The 19,427-nt window shown below is 47.0% G+C and overlaps 1 protein-coding gene across 3 annotated transcripts in view; it reads right to left on the bottom strand.

Moving 5' to 3' along the window:
• The window catches only part of pak5 (p21 protein (Cdc42/Rac)-activated kinase 5), a 62,829-nt gene extending 43,992 nt beyond the window's left edge, over positions 1 to 18,837 (bottom strand). The window contains exons 1-2 of one of the 3 annotated variants that reach the window (XM_025004407.2): positions 18,311 to 18,837; positions 10,099 to 10,269 (exon numbers count right to left, since the gene is read on the bottom strand). Coding sequence is in view for 1 of the 3 variants with exons in the window: in XM_037981522.1 (XP_037837450.1) it covers positions 13,504 to 13,566 (63 nt within the window). In the remaining 2 variants the exon portion in view is untranslated. Of the gene's footprint in view, positions 1 to 10,098; positions 10,270 to 13,503; positions 13,701 to 18,310 lie in introns of those variants that run through there. The other 2 variants (XM_017409160.3, XM_037981522.1) reach the window with 2 other exon arrangements.
• Between the last annotated feature and the right edge of the window lie 590 nt (positions 18,838 to 19,427).

The raw sequence follows: 19,427 nt of genomic DNA, 5'->3' as shown, positions 1-19,427 counted from the left end.
CCCCCCCCCCCCCCCAAATTATTTTCACCCTGCTGTCGGCCGTTTGCATTAACCTGCTCTCCACAGAGCCCGCTCCTTCAGATAATTTAATTGGCTGAAAAACTGTTTACACAGACACCCCTGTCCCTGTAGATGAATTCATAAAGAGTTGTAAACAATTTTAGCTGATGAAGAGGCCTTTTTTTTTTTTTTTATCTTTTGCGCAGCTTTCCCCGACACGCCGAGGCGTTCGGTAACGTCCTTCGCGTTCGGCTGGAGGCGGCTCTCGCCTAGAAACGCACCGGTGGTTCCTTTCGACGAATCAAAGTGCTCCAGATAAGTCGCGGCAAGGCGGTCCCAGATAGTTGGAGCCTCCTCAGATGGCGCGCTTTGATAGTCAAACCTTTTTTTTTTTTTTTTTTACATTGAACAAAACATGAAACAGGGGAGTCCCTCCCTTGAACTGGGAGCAAATAAATCCCCGAAGGACTGACGAATCTGCAGTTCTGTGAAGTCATCACGCCAGCAAATCAGGTCAAGTTCCACGGCCCGCCGCAGTCCCACGTGAGCTGCTGCTGCTGGTGCTGCTCGCCTTGCCTGCCTGCACGCTCCGATAACTCTCAATGTGAGACGCACGGGGCATGGGAAATGCCGACGCCAGCAGCGCCGGGCCAGACGGCTTAAGCCCCCCGGACCCAGCCCACTTTGTTGTTCCCGTCTGACTGGGATTGACCCGTTGGATCCTAAACATGCGCAGACCCTAGCTGTCCTTCGCCTGCTTGTGCGTCTGTCGACAAAAATCGTAAAAAAGACGGCGTCGCCAAATCCCTGCCTCTTTCACGAGACGACTTGGCGAAAACACAAAGTCCGATGGGGGGGAGACGTAAAGCGGGAGAAAAGGAGGGAGAAACAGCTGTGGTCGGCGGCGGCTGGCTGGCTGTGACAGAGTCTGGCCTCGTGCCGACGGGAAGAGGACACTTGGCGTTGGCGGCCGGGGTACGGGCGGCGTGCCGAGGACGGACGTGCTCTCGCGGGAGGCGACGACTGTCATGGTCGCGATGTGCCGTTCGCAGGCCCGGACAAAAGACGGAGATCGGAGTTAGGAAAGAGGCAGAAACTGAGCAGTGGGCCGAATGGAAATGAACACATCCCGAGCAGTCAGGAAACGTGCGCTTGGGTGATTGTTGCTGTAACAAAGCTTCTTGGCAATAAATCGTACACCGTTGGAATGCCTGTTTGGTTCCCCTTCAAACGGATCCACATTTGTTGGGGAAAATCCATTTGGGAGTTGAGCAGCCGGAGCTGGAAAAATTTGCCAAATCTTCCAAAACACTACTGACTCCTGCTTTCAGCTTCTGGTACCCCAGGTGCCGACAGGCCGGGCTTTTTTTTTTTTTTTTTTTTGGCGTTGGAACGGATAGTATTAGAGTTCGGGTCGACCCGCACGCCGCCACTCCAGCCGCACGGAAACGCCACGATCAGGCTGAGGTCGTTTTTGGGAAAACGCGGTATACGTGGCTGATTTAGTGCCGCATAGGAAAGTGGCCTGGGTCAGATTTATATGCATCTATGGGGGGAAAAAAAGGGAACCTTAAAAACCACCTGGAAGCTCCTGAACTGATCCTCCATGACCGAAGGCCCGGGTTCGAGCCGGAATCCCTTCATGTTGTAAACACGGCAAATTAATACAGCAGGGGAGAGAGAGACTGCAGCGGGAGACTGGGAGCGTTATCTAAATGAGATCATGGCGGTCCTGAAGACAGAAGAGTGTGCTTTTATATGTCCCTGAAAGTAAATAAATAAATTACATATGTGTGTGGGTGGGTGGGTGGGTACACCTGATTCCTTTAAATTGCCCTTTTCTTTTCGATAGGACCCAGAAAGTAACACGACTCCAAAAAAAATAAAAAACGGCTCCAGTAATGCTCTTGAGATTACCTGACCAGAACCTTTAGCGGGACCCTGCAGAATCACAGAGTTTACAGTGGAGCGACAGCTGAACTACTCAAAGAGTTGTTTCAAAACAAAAAGGACAGACGCTAACGTTAGCTTAGAAGCACGACAGGAGTTCGTTAAAGACTCAGCAGCTCAACGAGGGAATTTAAACGTTCAGCTTCACGTTTGCAATCTAACTACCGTATTTTCCTCCGTACTACAGGGCGCACTGGATTATAGGACGCACTGTCAATGAATGGTTCGTTTTCGAACTTTTGTCATATATAAGGCGCTCCGGATTATAAGGCGAACTGTGGTTTTTTTTTGAGAAAATTGAAGGGTTTTAAGTGCGCCTTATAGTCCGGAAAATACGGTACTTCGTGGGTTCAGGAGACGGGTGCTGTGATGGTTTGGTCTTTTTTATTATTTGAATTTTTTTTTACAAATATTTTCCCCACAGAAAGACACTGAGATCTCATCAATCCCTTTGGAAAGCATCGTTCTCTCTGAAACCGGCTGCCTCTGGTTTTTCGGCTCTCCTTGGGGCTGGTTTTAGCTTTTAGCTACTGTTCGGCTTCTTTGAAACTTTCACAACTCCGTTTCACTTTCTTCAGCAAACCATCGGCACTCGGCAGTCACATCTCCTCCAGTTAAAAAAGTTTTTTATTTTTTTTAAATACTTCACTAAAGCACTGAATGTTTTGTTGAACTGAAACCCTTTTGGCTCTAATATTCATAATATATATATAATTTTTAAATCACACAATCTTGAATATTTTCTTGTTCAACTGCTGGGATTTTAATAATTCGTCTTAAAGTAAGACACTTGTAGGTATAAAGAAACAAAAAAAAACAACTTAATTTGAGAAAATATAACCCTTCCAAAGGCCTAAAAATTGCTCTTCAGTCTCAGTCACTCCCTCTACAGCTTCTAAATGATTTTTTTTTTTTTTTTAACTTTAAATTATTTGCAGGAACAACCACAGCATTTATACTCAGCTGTGAGCTTCTATAAGCTACGGAGCCGCACCACGAGATGTAGTTGTTGATTCAGCTTCAGAGTGGACGAGCAGGAGGAGCTGGAGGTGGAAGGAGACCTTCAGCAGGAGGGTCAAAACTGAGCCGCAAAGCACAGATTTCCCATGATTTAACGACTTGGAACCCGGCTCCAATGCAGGTTCCTCATTTAAGCCACTCTGCCCCGGCAGCAGACGTGTCGGGAAGCTCAAAAAACGAAAAAAAAATAAATAATATATATATATATATATATATATATATATATATATATAGGGGGACGTGACGGCTTTGCGTAGTGCGTGGTTACGAAACGCCTCGGCCGTATAGCTGCGGGGGGCCAGCGTCTGTACGCAGACAACAGCTAGACTGAAGGGACAAACGTTTCTGTTTGGGTTTTTTTTTTTTTTTTGAAACTGCGAGGAGTCTTTTCATAGACTCGCCATTTCAGGGAGAATCAGTCAGACATGAAGAGAGTGACAGGCAACGCTGCCGGGCAAACTGACTATTTGTTTATGTTAGCCTCTGTGTGTGTGTGTGTGTGTCCGTATCCTGCAGTATCTGGTGAGATCTGAGTAACTAGTAACGGACAGCTGACGTCCACTGATGCAGCCACAGCCACAAAGGATGAATAATATTTCCTGGAGTGGACTGACCCCTCCACTCCTGTGCACCAAAGTCCAACTCATCCAAAACCAGCACAATCTGCTTTTCTGCTCAAATTACATCCCAGTTTCCTCAAGAAGCAACTCCATGCTGACTGGATATGTATGTCACACAGTCCCTTTGGTTAAAAATAAATAAATAAAACGACCTGAACTACGGTACGAGTGGATCTTGTCAGTTTTCTTCCTGGCTTCTGCCTCTAACTACATCTGGACTCTTCTTTATTTAACCCCCGCCCAATAAAAAAAAAAAAAAAAAAAAAGCAAAGAAGCCATTCATTCAAAATAAATTTGTGCTGTTTAGACGTCATGCTGAAATGTATATCGCTCAGCTAACAGGATTAAACGCGTTATTATTCAAAGAAAAAGAAAAAAAAAATTGAGCCGTTTAGCTGTAATGGATGTTTTCGGACAAGCCCTGAAAACCGTGTACTTCCTGCTAGGAGTTTTCTGGGCTGAAAGCCCCCTCCTTCTCCTTTTGCGTCCCATTATCTACAAGAAGCGTGTCAAACCCATAACCTAATCGTTTATTATTAAAAGCTCGGCAAGAAGCCTTTTTTTTTTTCCTCTTCCCTCCAGTGCTACGGAAAACAGGTTAAGGCTGAGATGTAAAAAGACGGAGGCTGGAGAGTCGTCAAAGTTGGCGTCAGAGGACACGGGGCCTGTGTAAAGCGGCGGGCAGGGCGAGGATGACTTGTTCTTACGGTCGTTACGGATTCGGCTCTTAACGTGACGTCGCTGCCCGTGAATCCAGATTTAGCGTGGAACTATGTCGGCCTGTGGAGCTTGAAATAATGAGGGGGAAACGAGTCGGTTTCAGCAGATGAAACACAAACCTGTTCGCTAAACCTGCCTGTAGTTTAACATTGCTGTTGATGAAATAAAACTGCTTTTGACAGATCACAGCTTTGAACCTGGAAGGTTTTAAAAGTGGTAATTACTGATAAAGTGGCATTAAAGCTCAGCTTTAACCCAGCAGAACTGCTCTCCATGTTATATCACCTTGTGTGTGCTGGTCTTTATTGTTCGCTCTGTGATTTAAAGCTTGTTAACGGTGCAACTCAACAAACTTTTCTGTCCCTTCATCCATTTTTACACAGTTTAATGTGATCCAGTGTCATGTCACTGATGGGTCTTTCTTTAAAGTTTGATAAGTGGGCTGTGACTCGAGCTTCGAGTGTGTGTGTGTGTGTGAAGTAGCTAGATTCAGGTCATGCCTTGGTAGGATCCACAAAAGCTAGGTGACGCCAATATGGTGGGCGAATCAGTCGCGGCCGTCGGTTGAAAGTGAGAGGATTGGAGATGAGGCTGCCTGGGAGTTTTTTCACAAAGCCGGCTGTGAGGTTTCCTGTTTGCGGCCGCGGCTTGGAGCCGCTTCTGCTGTCACTGCTGATCCCCCGAAAGAGGAGCAAAAGGTGACCTCTTTTTTTAAAAAAAAAAACAGCAAAAAAAGTCATACGACCCTGCACGCGTGGACAGAAAAGAGGAGGTGCGTGATGTCACCGAACTCGTCAGGCGTCTTGATTTTACAGCATGGCCCTGTGTTGTGTTTGCTCCCAAAGATATGAGATAAAAACTGTCTATTAAAATAAAAACACACACACTAGAAGACATATGTAGACCGATGTAACCGCGTCTGCTCTACATCACAGCGAAACTGCAGCGCAAACAAATCGGGTTTCATCAAATTAAACAGCTCCGTGCTCCAAACACGAAAGTGATGCCGGTTAACGACATTGCGTCGGACCCGAAAATAGACCAAAACCCGCCGTACAATGCAGGGAGTTATCTCAACGAGACAGCCCGCTGTGACTCACGGCTCCACCGATGGCACACGTGCGGGAGCAGAGCGAGATAAGTCGAACCTGCGAACAGAGGAGCCGTGCTCATGAAACATTGATTAGACGACCACTACAGTCTGCAGACCAATCATCTGCCCTCCTTCCTCCTTCACAAGTCGTTCGCTCAGTGCCATCTCCTACTATCTGCTCCTTCCACTCCATTTGTCTCCTGGCTGCAGACGGTAAATGAAAGGGTTGACCTACATTTCTGCTTTGTTTCCAGGTTTGAGAGGAGGCGCTCACTTTTACGATACCATACAGCAGGCAGCAGCCTGGGCCTTGGCTTCGATCGAGCCTGTTGGAAAGTTACAGCACGACAGATTGATCCGTAATTAAGTTCGATTTGAATCATTTCAGGAGCTGCTGCTGACAAATTAAAGCATATAAGTAACTCTGACATGTTGAATCAGATTCAGTAAGAATATTATTCAATATCAAATTGATAAAAACAAAAAAAAGAGAGATAGAGGATAGGTAAGAGCTGCTGTTGAGCAAATAAAATGGCTGAACCGTCACCTGTCCGTCCCAGGATGTCGTTCTTTCTGTCATAATCCAGACTTCAGGACCATAGGTGAAGGTTGGGACATAAGAGGACAGGTGATTTAAGAGCTGCGCCTCCTGCCTCAGCTCCACAGGCTGATATCGTTCCACCTCCCGCTTATGAACAATGACCTCAAGACAAAGGGGCGAAGGCTAGACTCGGACGGAGGGAGCATTCCGCTGTTTTTTTGTTTGTTTTTTTTCTCGGGTCCAGAGCTCTGTGGCCTCGGACTTGTCGTCTCAGATGCTTCACCGCACACACTTGCAGAGCGACCAATCAAACTCCTGGGACCCGCACAGCGAATCGGCAAGGGTGAAGGTCCAGCGAAGCTGGTCGCAGCGCAAAACGTTGACCTACGTCTCACAGGCTTCTACCGGGGGTGAAAAGCGGCCCCTGGAACCGTGTGAAAGCAAGGCCCCGGTGTCGTTTAAGTGTCGTTTAAGTGTCGTTTAAGGCCGCTCCCCCGCAGGCTTGACATCTGACCAAGCTGCACTTTTCCCACGATATGATTAGATCCTGAAAGGCACCGCGGACATAACGCATGGATGTTCAGAACGCACAGAGGGCGACGGATGCTGCGTGTCAGACGATGCTCAGGACGTCACGACGTAATCAAACAACAAGAAGAAGAACAAAAACAACAGCGAGCGGTTAGGACTACGAGTTGTGTCGGCGATTCGATTTAGGCACTGGTCCAAAAACAATCGAGTGTCACTGATCAATCGAACTGAATCAGTCCAAAGAAATAAAAAAACAAAAGCAGCACTCCTCCTCCGTCGCCTCTCGTTTGTTAAACGTTGCCTTTGAAATATCTTTAAATTATATCCAGTGCATGCAGAGCACATGGAAGTAAGAAACCAACCGAGAAGTTGAAACAGTAGGAAATTAATCCTGAATCGTTTCCCCTCAGATTTTCACATTTCCAGTCGATTCAGAGAGAGCGTTTTCTGGCTCGTGTCAGGAACGTTAACAGAAGCGAACAAAATACCTCCCTGCGTTCCAGAGGGATCAACGTGCGTTACGTAGGCATGTGTATTTTTTTATTTATTTTATTTTATTTTAGGAAACAACATCAAGTTGGTACGGCAGCGGGCTGCTGACTTTCCCCTGGTCTCTCTCCATAACATGACAAACTCTTGACTCGGTGCGCTCCTAAATATAGCCCGCCTTCCCTCTTCAGCGGGGCAGCTTCAGAGCTAATGTGGGCCGCCGGGCGGTGGTGGGCCTTGGCGTGAAAAGGATGACACGAGTCCAGCCGAGACGCTCCCCTCCCTCGGCTGCGAGACTCATACCGGTCCGCATGACTTGCCATCGCTGATGCTCGGCGATAACGTGCCGGGATTAGCGCCATGGCGAAGTCTAAATCACCCCACAGAGCAAACCATTCCGGGACCCTGCGTGTAGACTCCACGACGAGTAGCTGATCTTACTGATAGCTAACAGAGACCCAAAGGATGAAAAAAGAGCTAATTTATATCACAGCAGCATGTAGTTTCTTCTCCCTCCTACTCCTTGTCTTGCATCTTGCAACTAAAGAGTTCTGCCTTTTTTTTCAAAAGAAAAAAAAAAAACACCAGGGGGAGTTCAAAGGAAGCTTAATTAGAGTCGGGACGTGAATGTTCTACGAGCGAAGCCACGCGCCCACTCGTGTAGTTCCTCCCCAAAACGGCGAACGCCTCGTGCAGTGTTCTACGAAACAGGGTAGATGCCGCCGCTCCACCTGCACAGCCTGGCTTTTAGAAAGGCGGCAAACATCCGGCAGAGAGCCGGGGCGCGACCTGCAGCTGCCTCGGACAGATCACACACGCGTGTCAAAACGCATCTCTGGGTTTGTATGTAAATCTGCATCGCTGATTTGTCGAAATTTAACCCTGGTTTCCTGCCCCGGCAATCAAAAGGCGGCGCGCCTGCGTCACAGTGCCGTGTGCTTTAATCTACCGAGCGTGCTCCGTTCTGCGCTTCGTCATTAGCGTGCACTCGTGGCGTGTGTGCGTGTGAGGGGCGAGCGGTCGTATGAGTCCATATGTATGCAGTCATGCAAACATATACTATGGGCTCTGATGGGCTCTGTGTGTGTGTGTGTGTGTGTTTTCATGCAGCACACACACATACACTAAGGGCGGCATTGGGGGTCTAATGAGGGACTCTGGATTTGCCTGAAGTTGTGCTGGTAGTACATCGTGGAGGCTATCCTACATGTAGTTAAAGTTTCAGTCAATTTAGACCCAGATTGCTGCATTTCACTGACGAGAACAAAACAAAAAAACATAAAAACAACAACAACTCAATCTTTATTGGCAGCAGAAGGCAGATCCAGAAGCTCTACCGTATCTTCCTCCGCACTATAGGGCGCACTGGATTATAAGGCGCACTATCAATGACTGGTCCATTTTCCAATTTTTGTCATATATAGGGGCGCATCTCGTGTGCTCCTCCCAATTTTTGTAACTACGCTGGGACCACGTGCACCGCGCTCCATTCAAAATGGACGATTTCGTTGCTCTAGCACAACCTTTTTAGCTCCACGGACCGGTTCATTATCAGACAGTATTTTCACGGACCGGCCTTTAAAGGTGTGGCGGATAAATACAACAAAATAAAATAATACGACCGGCATGAAAACGGTGGTATGTTTTAAAACATAATAAAGGTAAATCCAATGACTCCTTGCAGCTTTGTTAGCTGCGTTATCGACCTGAATAACAGCCTCTCCTCCCCCTGATGTTCTCTGGTCAATATGGTGATGTTTAAACTTCAAAATAAGATACACCACAAATACAAAGGGCACAAAGAATACAACTCACCATAACGCTGAATCAGTGGGAGCCCTGAGTCTGTTTCTCAGTAACCAGACGGTCCCATCTAGGGCTTCCAGAGACGTTTGTTTTTTACTCATTTTGCTGCTTGTGGGTTTGTTTTTAGCGGTAACGGATCACGTGACCAAGATAAGCGTTCTGACACGCATCAAGAGGGAGTCATAGATGGATGTAGAGGAGAGAATCCGGTCAGTTTTCAAAATAAATGTCCTTCAGACTCCAAACATAAATAAAAAAAATGGAAATCCTGTGAGTTAATTATTCTTTCTGTGCGGCCCAGTACAAAATGACCCACGGACCAGTACCGGATTGGGGACCTCTGGTCTAGCGGAGCTGGTTCGCCTGTATCGGCATTTACATGATTCCTCTATGAGAGATCACAAAGATAATAAAACGGTTCAAAACTCACAGAAGAATACTTCACAGACTTCAGCGTCAAGTATAAACACCTCCACCACGCGCTCAGGTCCGCACGCCATGCATCACAACTTCCTCCATGTATAAGGCGATCCGGATTATGTTGTTTTTTGAGAAAATTGAAGGCTTTTAAGTGGGCCTTATAGACCGTAAAATACGGTATGTGTTAAAATATCCTCTGTGATTAATGCTCATTATCATTGTCACTTTATTTAGAACATGTCTGTTTGGGTTTGCTTCGGCACGTGAGTTGGCGGGTGACCGCGTCCCGTGATTTAACCGGACACGTAACGGAGTCCAGGTTTATACAGCCCCGCCACGAAACCCCCTGGATGAATTAAATCGCCTCGGCGAAGATAAATGATCGTCCACCAGCGTTGCCCAGTCAGAAAGGAATCCATTCGGTGTAATTAGTTTAACAACAAGATGTTCTGTTGTCGTCCGTAACGCTGATTGTATGGATTTCACTCGTTCGGTTCCAGACAAATGGGATTCCGAGCACTTTCCGGTCAGCGTGAGAGCGACGCTGTGTTCCCGTCCGGCCTCAGCAGTGTCTCGGTCTAACGATGAGCCCAAATCAGACATTCACATTCAAGTCATTTTGACCTATTACTAAATCTCCGCCTCCAGCAGGAAATTAGCAATCGTGGCATGACTCACACATCCACTGTGGACTGTTTGTTTACCTCTACTGTCCTCGGTGCTATCAGAGTTCAGGCTAAAGTTAGCAGGCAGAGCAGCCCCGCTCCTTGTTGTCTGAATGGACGCTGCAGGAGAAGAAAAACGGGTATTTCTGCGTCACCTCCTTTGTGTTGCATCGATGAACCTCAGCCTTTTAGCGCTCTGCACATAGTCGGTCCAGTTCTGGTTTGGATAGAGACAGGTCGTACCTTTTGACGCGGTTTTAGGAAGGTCTAGATGGAGAAAAGAGTGGGTCGGAGGTCCTGAAAGACGCCGACTGGCCGCCGCGGAGCACAGGTCCTGAGCTCCCCGAAGCTTCGGGATGTTGGGGGGGGGGAAGACTCGCCTCGGTCTGACTTCCGTACCATCGTTACATAATCCTGGCAGAAAAACGATATGAGCGAATATAAACTCTGTGGCATCGTGTAGAGAAGGCTTACTGGAGATGTCCCGTGGCGATATGTGTCATAATCAAAGCTAAAAGTGGTCCAACAAAACATCAGAGTGTTTGACTTTTTCCCTTTTCCTGTTTTAATTCAGGCAGCGTGTATAAAAATGGTTATTTGCGACTTTTTCTGAGTCTAAACTGTAGAAGTGGGTCACCAGAACAGAATCAAATCAGACTAGTCAAAGTTTTATCTGTTTGAGCTCAGAGCATTTGATGGAGGTGACTCTCGGCTACTACCACCCCAAGATTTAGCCCGACGTGTGAAGAGCAGAGTTTCAGCCATTTTTGTCTCCTTGAATCAGGTTGACTCTCAAAGTTAATCAGTTCTAAATCCGGTGAGTTTCAATAACGTGTGTCAACTGGTTCATGGAATATTTTGCTGACACTCACACACAGAGAGGCAATTAGACGATTACCTGCCTTTAATGCTTTTTAAAACTGCTGATTTTTCCTGTTCAAGTTCAACCGAAGTTGTAATATTAGGGCTGATCTGTTCCGGTGAACGCAGCCAGTGCTAACTTAACAATAAAAATAATAATAATAATAATAATTTGAGAAAACCAAACAGTTTATAACTAACACGTCAAACAAACGAAAGGCGTTTCTTTGCCGTTTCCACCATGACAGAAGAGAGCTGCTCTGTTTTGCATTTCAGTCGAGATGAAACGCTGCAGCCCCGTGAAACTCCCCGGCGCCTTTTTCAAACCGCAGGACTGGGAACGCGCAGAAAGAGATTGCCGGTGGGTAATTACGGAGGGGAGAGCTCGGAGAAAGCCAAAACGACCGCCTGCGGCATCTGGCCGTGGAGGAGCGGAGGAGATCCCGCCCTCTGCCGCTTTAGTTCGTGTGTTCGGGGGAACTTGCGACGCAGCGTTTGGGTTTCCAGCGAAGGCCTAACAGCAGGACTCACACTGCCGTCAAACAGGAAATAAAAGCCACGGTTGTGAAAGTCACCAAAATAAGAGAGCAGATCAAGTCCAAATAAAGTTGAGCTGTAAAGATACAGCGTTCGGAGTAAACACTACTTCTTGTCGCCATGACCGAGTCGTCGGAGGAGACGCAGGCTCGTTTATTTGAGTTCTCAGAGTTGGGTGATATAATCAGCAGCGCTTTGAGGCTCTGCCGGTTGCCTGGCAACCTCAGGGCGATGACAAGATTTCAGGGAGTCACAGGAAGTCCCCGTGCAGCGATTAAACCGTCCCACCAGGAACCTCTTGGAAAAACGAAAACTGAGCTCAAGCGTTTCTGTTCTTTCTTTGGACCCACCAGGTGCTTCAGGCACGCCTCTTTGTTTTTAATGCGAGGTTAAACGGTCTTTTGTAAATTAGACAAATAGTTTTTTTAAAAACTTAAGTAATCACGCGGTTTAAGACTGCGCTTCACATCTGGATCAAGGGTCAAACACAGTTCTGAGAACGTTGTAAAAAACAAAATGCAGTGATTTGCAAATCTCATAAACCTGTATTTTATTCACAAAGGAACATGGCATACATATCAACAGTTCAAACCTAAAAAAGTTAGGTTATTTTGAATTTTATAGCAGCAACACATCTCAGTAAAGGGGGGGAAAGGGAGAACAACGAGCTATAAACGTAATGGTGTGAATAAGAAACATCTGGAGGAACATTTTGTAACCAAATAGGTTAATTAACAACAGGTCAGTGAGAGGAGTGGGTATAAAAACAGGATTTTAAAGGCTAAATCTGAAAGAAGTAAAGATGGGCAGAAGTTCACCAGTCGAAAAACTAAGTCTGAAAATATTGGAACAACTTCAGAAAAATGTTCCTCAATGGAAAATTTGGAACTACTTTGAATATCCCATCATCTACGGTTCATAACATCATGAAAGGATTTCAAGAATCTGTAGAAATCTCTGAGCTCAAAGGACAAAAGGCTGAAAGTCGTGATCTTTGGGGCCCTCAGGGGCCACAGCATTAAAACCAGCTCTGATTCTGTTCTGGACTCAGGAACACTTCCACAGATCACAGCTCACTGTACCATCCACTAATGCTGCTTAAAGCTCTATCAGGCAGAGAAGGAGCCATGAGTGAACACCATCCAGAACCTCTGCTGTCTCCTCTGGACCACAGGTCATTTCAAACGGACTGAGACAGAGAGGAGAACTGCTCTGAGGAGAGGGACCATCCAGTCTGTTATCAGCTCACAGCTCAAAGCCTGACTCTCTGATGGTATGGGGGTGCATTAGAGCCTGTGGCACGGGCAGCTTACACATCTGGAAAGGCTCTATTGATGCAGAAAAGTCGATACAGGTGCTCCCATGTAGGCATCTTTTTCAGGGAAGGCCTTGCATATTTCAGCAAGACAATCCAAAACCTCATACTGCCTCCATTCCAGCAGCAGGGCTTCATATCTGCAGAGTCTGGATGCTGAACTGACCGGCCTGCAGTCCAGACCTCTGAACAACTGAAAACATTTGGTGCTTAAAGAAATGAAAACTCCAGCAAAGCAGACCCAGGACTGTTGAACAATCAGACAAGAACGGGACAACATTCCTCTAAAACCTCCAGCAGCTGCTCTCCTCAGCTCTAGATGTTTACAGACTGATGGTTAAAGAAGAGGAGAGGCTTCAGAGTAGTATACATAAACATGTTGCTGCTTTTTTGAGTTGTGTTGGTGCAAACTAATTCAGCATTACCATGTATTTCAACTAAAAAAGGTCCATTTTCTTAGTTTAAACATTAAATATGTTTACACTGTGAGTAAAATATGGGTTTATGAGATTTGCAAATCATTGTATTGTGTTTTTATTTACATTTTACACAACGTCCCAACTGTATCAGAACTGTAGAATGTTAATATTTGTAATTATTTACAAGCTATTATTATTAGTATCATTATTATTATTTTGTCCTTCATAACCATGTTAGTTCCTGTCCTGTGTTACATAGTGCCTGTAGTGTGTGTGTGTGTGTGTGTGTGAGAGACAGAGTGAAGCTCAGCAGAACATGACGTGTAAAATGAAGATAACTTAACCGAAGCTGACAGGAATAATAAACGTCCAAACAAGTGTTGCCAAACGATAAAGATAATTAAGAAGGAAAGAAGGAAAGACGCTGCACGTTGTCGGCCTGTGTAATAAAACCAGCGCGCCTCCTTTCGTTGCGGCGGCGCGCCCGCGGTCCTCCTTTCAAACATCCAAATTTACCCGTTTCAGGCTGTGGCGTGCTGAGCTCGGCTCCATCGAGAAGACGGAACATAAACACGTCATCGCTTGTTTTTTTTCTGCAAGTCCAACCAAGAACGACAAATCAGAATAAATCCGAGCTTCGTCTTTCGTGTCGCCAAAGTCAAGAAGTCATGTCCAACAGAGATAAAAGAACTGATATCACACATACACACACACACACACACACACACTTCCATGAAGATAGCTGAGCTCCCCGTGCCCTGAGGGTGGCTGACAGAGCTGTGAGCTCCTCGCAGCAGAGGAGGCAGATGCAGCGCTCCTCCAGCCTTGGGCCGTGCCCAACTGGAACTCCTCGGCAAAGCGCTGGGATGCTTTAACCCCGCCCCCCGCTCCGTGACCGGAACACGCTTCCGGCACTGCGTTAGTTAAGCTTTCTCCCGCTTCTGGAAAAAGGGACAAACCCGGGGAAGGACGTTCAGCAGCAGCAGGACTGAATGCAGACCTGGAGCCAGGCGGAGGGAGCATCAGGGCAGGAAGACTACGGCTTCTTCTTCTTCTTCTTCTTCTTCTATGCTCCTTCTCCCGACTCCAACAGCGCAGGAGGACAGGGATGGGCAGCAATACGACGCTCCACAAGTATATTAAAAACAGCCAGTGAGACATTTTGACTGCAGTGATTAAAACGTTTTGTTAAAAGCTGCTGCTTTCAGCTCGAAACCTGAGGAGCGGCGAGAAAACATCTTCAAGCGGAACTGCCGTGAAACACGGGAACGAAGAGCCGCTGCAAACGTTGCATGAAACTTCGACGCCAGCCTGAAAGTGGAGCGAGACAACGGAGAACGTAAAACCGACCAAATAAAAAGACACGGAGACGATCCCGCCTCCTTCCGTTGCTGGGAATCGAAGCCGCTAGAGCTCAGTAGATGGAAGCTGCCATGTTGTTGTTTGGTTTTTTTTGGGGGGGGGGACCAGAATCTGTGCACCAATCTAAGCCCCGCCCACTCACCCTGCTCGCTCGTGTTTGTCACATGACCTCTCCTCTTAGCACGAAACGACTCATTCCAGCTAAACGCGTTGGGAAACTTCTTATTTAAACAAAATGAAGCGAGGTGAGAGCTACGTACACAAACAAAAACAAAAAAATATCTGGAGGTTTTTTTTATTTCATCTTCCTGCTCACTGATTGCAGAGGGAGCGGGACTTAGGTTTAGGTTTAGGACTTAAGTCCCACCCCTGCTACCGTTGAGGCTTCAACTTCCTGGTTCTTGTGGGATGTCTGGCCGCCTCTTCTGGTGATAGTTTGTGGACGGAGAATCTACTTCCTGTCCGAGCTCCTTTAGCGCTCTGCAGGAGAGTCCTAAACGCCGTCACATGAACGGTGACGCCGATACACTGATGTCACAACTTGCTCGCACCACGATCGGTGCTCGTGTGTGTGTGTGTATATCAGGAAGCAGCGTTAGCTAAAAACCCTCCAGGAGAGAGGGTTTTTACGTTGAAAAAAAATGTCTAAGACTGTGGTCCAAACCATGAAAGAAGGAGCAGAAGCAGAGCTGGCGAGTAGACTATGAAGATGGCGATCCCCTTTTCTCGTAGAAACCCAACAGCTGCGTTTTTCCACCCCTGTGCACTAAAACACGCCTTCAGATCGAGCCTAAAGCATTGTGGGAAAGTTGAATAAGCTGGCAGAGACGCACTATATCTAAGAAGAATCCTGTTTAGTTGCGACCCGTTTCTGTACCAGATGATTTTCAGTTTCAGTCATTTCTTTCTCGCCGAATCACAATTTCCCCCGATGTCACACAAACAAAAGGTAATTGTGTTTCACCTCCTATCTAAAAGCTTCAAATCCATCAGAATCCTGCTTAAAGTTCCCTAAAGCGACACGCAGTCGTCGATCCATTCCAGCCAAACGGTGAGACACTAAATCTGGGTCTCCATCCGTCGACCCGTACTTCCTCGCGGAACCCGTTTTGTTTCGGACAGATCAGGTCATTGCTGTTTTTTCTTTGTTGTTTTTAGTCTGGGAAGAAAAAAAATAAAATGAAATAAAATAAACAGTAAAACATAATAACCTGGGACAGGAGTGATGACGCCTGAAGTTGGGTTTTGGTGTTCCAGCTGCTCGGAACCAGACGGACCAGAAGTGACAGACAGACGGACGGATGCTGCCTTCAGGGTCTCTTTTTGGCCGATTCTCTGCTCCTTGACCGAACAAGATGGACCCACCCCTCCCACGCAAAAAGCTTGCTCTGGTAGAACCGCCATGAAGACAGAAACTCTGCATCTCCAACGATATCTGCGCAGGAACGACGAACCGGAGAGGTCGGCCTCGAAGCGGGACGGCGAAGCGGCCTTAGCCCATCCTCTCCAGGCCTCGTCACTCAGCCGGCGACTCCCTCTGACTGCCGTGTGATTGTGAACTTCCCCTCTTGCGTCCGCAAACGCTTGGGAAGACGAGGGCCTTCGAGTGGGGGTGGCCACGAGGGAGTGTGTGTGTAGGTGTGTGTGTGGGTGTGTGTGTGTGGGAGACACAGAAAAGAGACAACGGGAAGCAGAGGATCAGGGCAATCAGGTGGTTTGATCGTGATACCTTCAAAAGTTGTTATTATTATTATTATTATTATTATTATTATTATGGCTACAGGCTGAAGCCATGCCGTGGATCATCACGTACAGCTGCTGTGGCACAACGCCGCCACCGAACACATTTCCGGGTCTCACAAGAGCGCGCCCAATCTAGACGTGCAAAGAGAGCACCGGTAAACCTCCCCTCAACCAGAAGAGGACGATCTAAAACCGTGGTCCGCTCTGAGTTTCGTCAGGTTCATGGAGGCCCTCTGGGTCACATCGGTGGGCAGAAAAGCTGGCGATACAATTACAAAAGAAAAAAACAGAACTGGGGGCATTAAAAAGATGCAAATGTTCCCGTCCTGTGGCGCCACGGGGACCGCGGGAGCTCGTTTTGTTTGGGAATGAGATGGGATTTTTTTTGCTGCATCTTGTTTCTGCCGCCATTTTCCCCGAACGTTGCTTCAGTTTCTGATCTTGAAGGGAAAGGTTTGAACCAAAACATAAAACTACAAAACACCAGCAGCGTCGCTCGGCGGTCAGCTCGCTTCAGAGGCCTGCAGCGCTTTAGACACGATCGAAAAATCAAACTACATGCCGAGCACATTAAAACAATGTAAAAAATAAAGGTGTTCCAGTTTTGTTGTAGGTGTGTTCTGGAAGGACTTGACCTGCTGCTCCGACCCACTCAACTGTCAGTTACTGCGAAGTCTTGAAACTCGGGCCCCTGATGCATTTCTCCGGCATGTGCTCGAGTCTTCTGGACGTAAAAACGCAGACTGTGCTCACGTAAAGCAGCCGATCATATTCCTCAAAACTATTGTTTGTTTTTGCCCCAGAGACAATCGCTAGCTCCGAACGATTCGCCGACTATCCCGTAAGACACGTCCTGACGGCGAGTATCGGACATTTTACGGCTACTTTGACATCGGTGCGATCGCTGTGCCGTGCATTGCTGAGGCTGTGTTCACAGCAGCCATGTTTAGTTCGCTTTATTTGAACTCTATAGTTCGTTTGCCTAGAAAGTCCGGTTCCTTTCGGGAGGTGTGAACAAGACTAACGACTAAAAACCTCGGCCTCGGTTCGGTTGAAGTGAACTGTGGCGCGGTTTGAATGCATATGTGAACGCAAGCGGACCGGAGACCGTTTCAAAAGCAGGGCCTTCTGGGTAAACACAACTAAAACAAACACGTGTTTCTACCACTAGCAGGAGAAATGGCTCGTGGTCAGACGTGGAGATCCTAAAACTGCTCAAATTATGGCAATTTGACGCTGCTCCATTGTTTACGTTTCCATCAGAAGAACGTCGCGCTCGGCGTCTTCTTCAGAGGTTTTCGTGTCGTTTCCTTCAGCAGTTCTCGGCGCGGCGCCACCACAGGCAAGGGGGGAGAAACAGGTCGCTAAAAGGGGTTTGGCTCGATTGACTCAGCGTAAATAGAACCGCAGCAGCTGAAAATGGAACAAATGTTGACATTTTTGGTTCCCAATCAAACCGAGTCTACAGGACTATCAGGTGTGAACACAGCCTTAAATATAAAAACAAAGTCCACCTGTCCCTGCTCCTACCTGGCCTACATTAGCCAACAAACAGAACTCTGGCTTGTCTGCAAAGAAACCACTTCGAAGAAACATCACCGACGTCTGCGCTGTCATCTTCCCGGCCATGCAGCACGGAGACAAACAATGCTGGCATCAAAATAAAGAAACAACCAGCTGATGCTACTATAAGTCAGCACCATAAAGGTGCATTACGGAGGGTTTTTTTTTTTCTTCCTCCTCCTCCATCACCCCCCTCTCTCCTGCTTCGACCTCCAGCATTGCCAGTAATTAATCCCCTTCCGAGCGGCGGCGGCGACATGGTTGCAGAAAGTCGGCCGTGCGCGGACTCCCGAAGCCTGTTTGCAGCGCGCGCACGGACGCGAGATGCCCACCCATTTCAACACCAAGGACAGCGGCCGACGAGCGGAGAGCCCTGACAGCCACGACAACACACACACACACAGAGGGGAAAACATGACAGATTTATTTCTGCACGGATGCACCGTAAGCGGCGACGTGAGCCTGCCCAGAATGACACTGCTGTTTTAATGCGTGGTTCTCCCCGGCGTACAGAAAGATAGCCACGCTAACTAACCCCCCCGCTCCGAGACAAGCCTTCACCGAAGCGGAGAGGAAGGAGCAGCGGCGGCCACATATTATTTACCACCGTTTAAATGGACGCACACGCAAACGAAATACAAATAAACATGCCTACCTGCTTGCTGTGAGGTTCGAGGAGCTCACATGTCACCGCCGCTGTTTTATTTTTTCTTATTTTTGGTCTCTTTTTTTTGGTAGATAGATATATTTTTCTCTCTCCCTCCCTCTCTCGCAGAGATGAGCACCGTTATGTGTCTGCCAGCGCCATGTTAGTATCTCCGAGTGGAGGACTGTGCGGGGTCCTGCGCGCTACATCCGGGCGGCTTGAGAGGAGCGAATGAGCGCAGCCCGTGGTGGCGGAGAGGGCGGAGGAGAGCAGCCGGGGATATGTAGAGCACCTGTGCGGCGGCGGCGGCGTCGGCGTCGTGTCGTAGTGGTGGGGGTTTGGAGAGAGGGAGCACGGTTCACGGGCCCGCACCTCGGGGCGAGACCCGCACGCTGCGTGCCGCTTTGAGCCTGAGCGTGAAGCGCTGCCGCTTCTTCTTCTATGGTTCCCCCAGCAGCTAAAGGCTAACGTTCCACGTTAACGGTTGGAACAGCTAGCTAGCTAGCTGGCTAGCTTAAAGTTACAGAAATGGATAAAGTTAAAACACTAAATAAATAGGCCTAAGTCAAATTATAAGCTCCAAATAAAGAATAAACATTTACAATAGTTAACTTAAACATAGAATAAGTGGTTCAGTTTTATGTTTATGTATATTGGATAGTTTAATAGATACAGAATGGCTAAAAGTAACGAATTCTTTAAGCATTAGCTTAAGCAGCACCTGAAAGACATTAACAAAAAATTATATATTTTAAACAGCCTTAACTTCAGAAATAACTATATAGTTAGCATAAAAAATATATGTATTCGAAAATATTTAGTCTTTTTTTCATGTCTATAAGGTGCTGCTTAAGCTAATGCTTAAGGAATTCATTACTTTTTGTATTCACTAAACTATGCTGTTTATCCAAAAGAAACTATATTTGTACAATTTATGTAATATTTAACAGCCTGAATGTTAGAAATAGTTGGGATAGTTTGTTTAAATGTTAAATAAATGGTACAATTTTTTTTTTCTTTTTGGATAAACAACCTAAGTTAGTTAATAGAAAATGGCTAAAAGTATTAAATCCTGGAAACAGTAGCTTAAGCGACACCTTAAAGACATGAGCAAAAGACTGAAAGT

This window comes from Kryptolebias marmoratus, linkage group LG19 (genome assembly GCF_001649575.2).
Source record: "Kryptolebias marmoratus isolate JLee-2015 linkage group LG19, ASM164957v2, whole genome shotgun sequence".
NCBI classification, from domain to species: Eukaryota; Metazoa; Chordata; class Actinopteri; order Cyprinodontiformes; family Rivulidae; genus Kryptolebias; species Kryptolebias marmoratus.
This window is presented reverse-complemented; position numbering and strand designations above follow the sequence as displayed.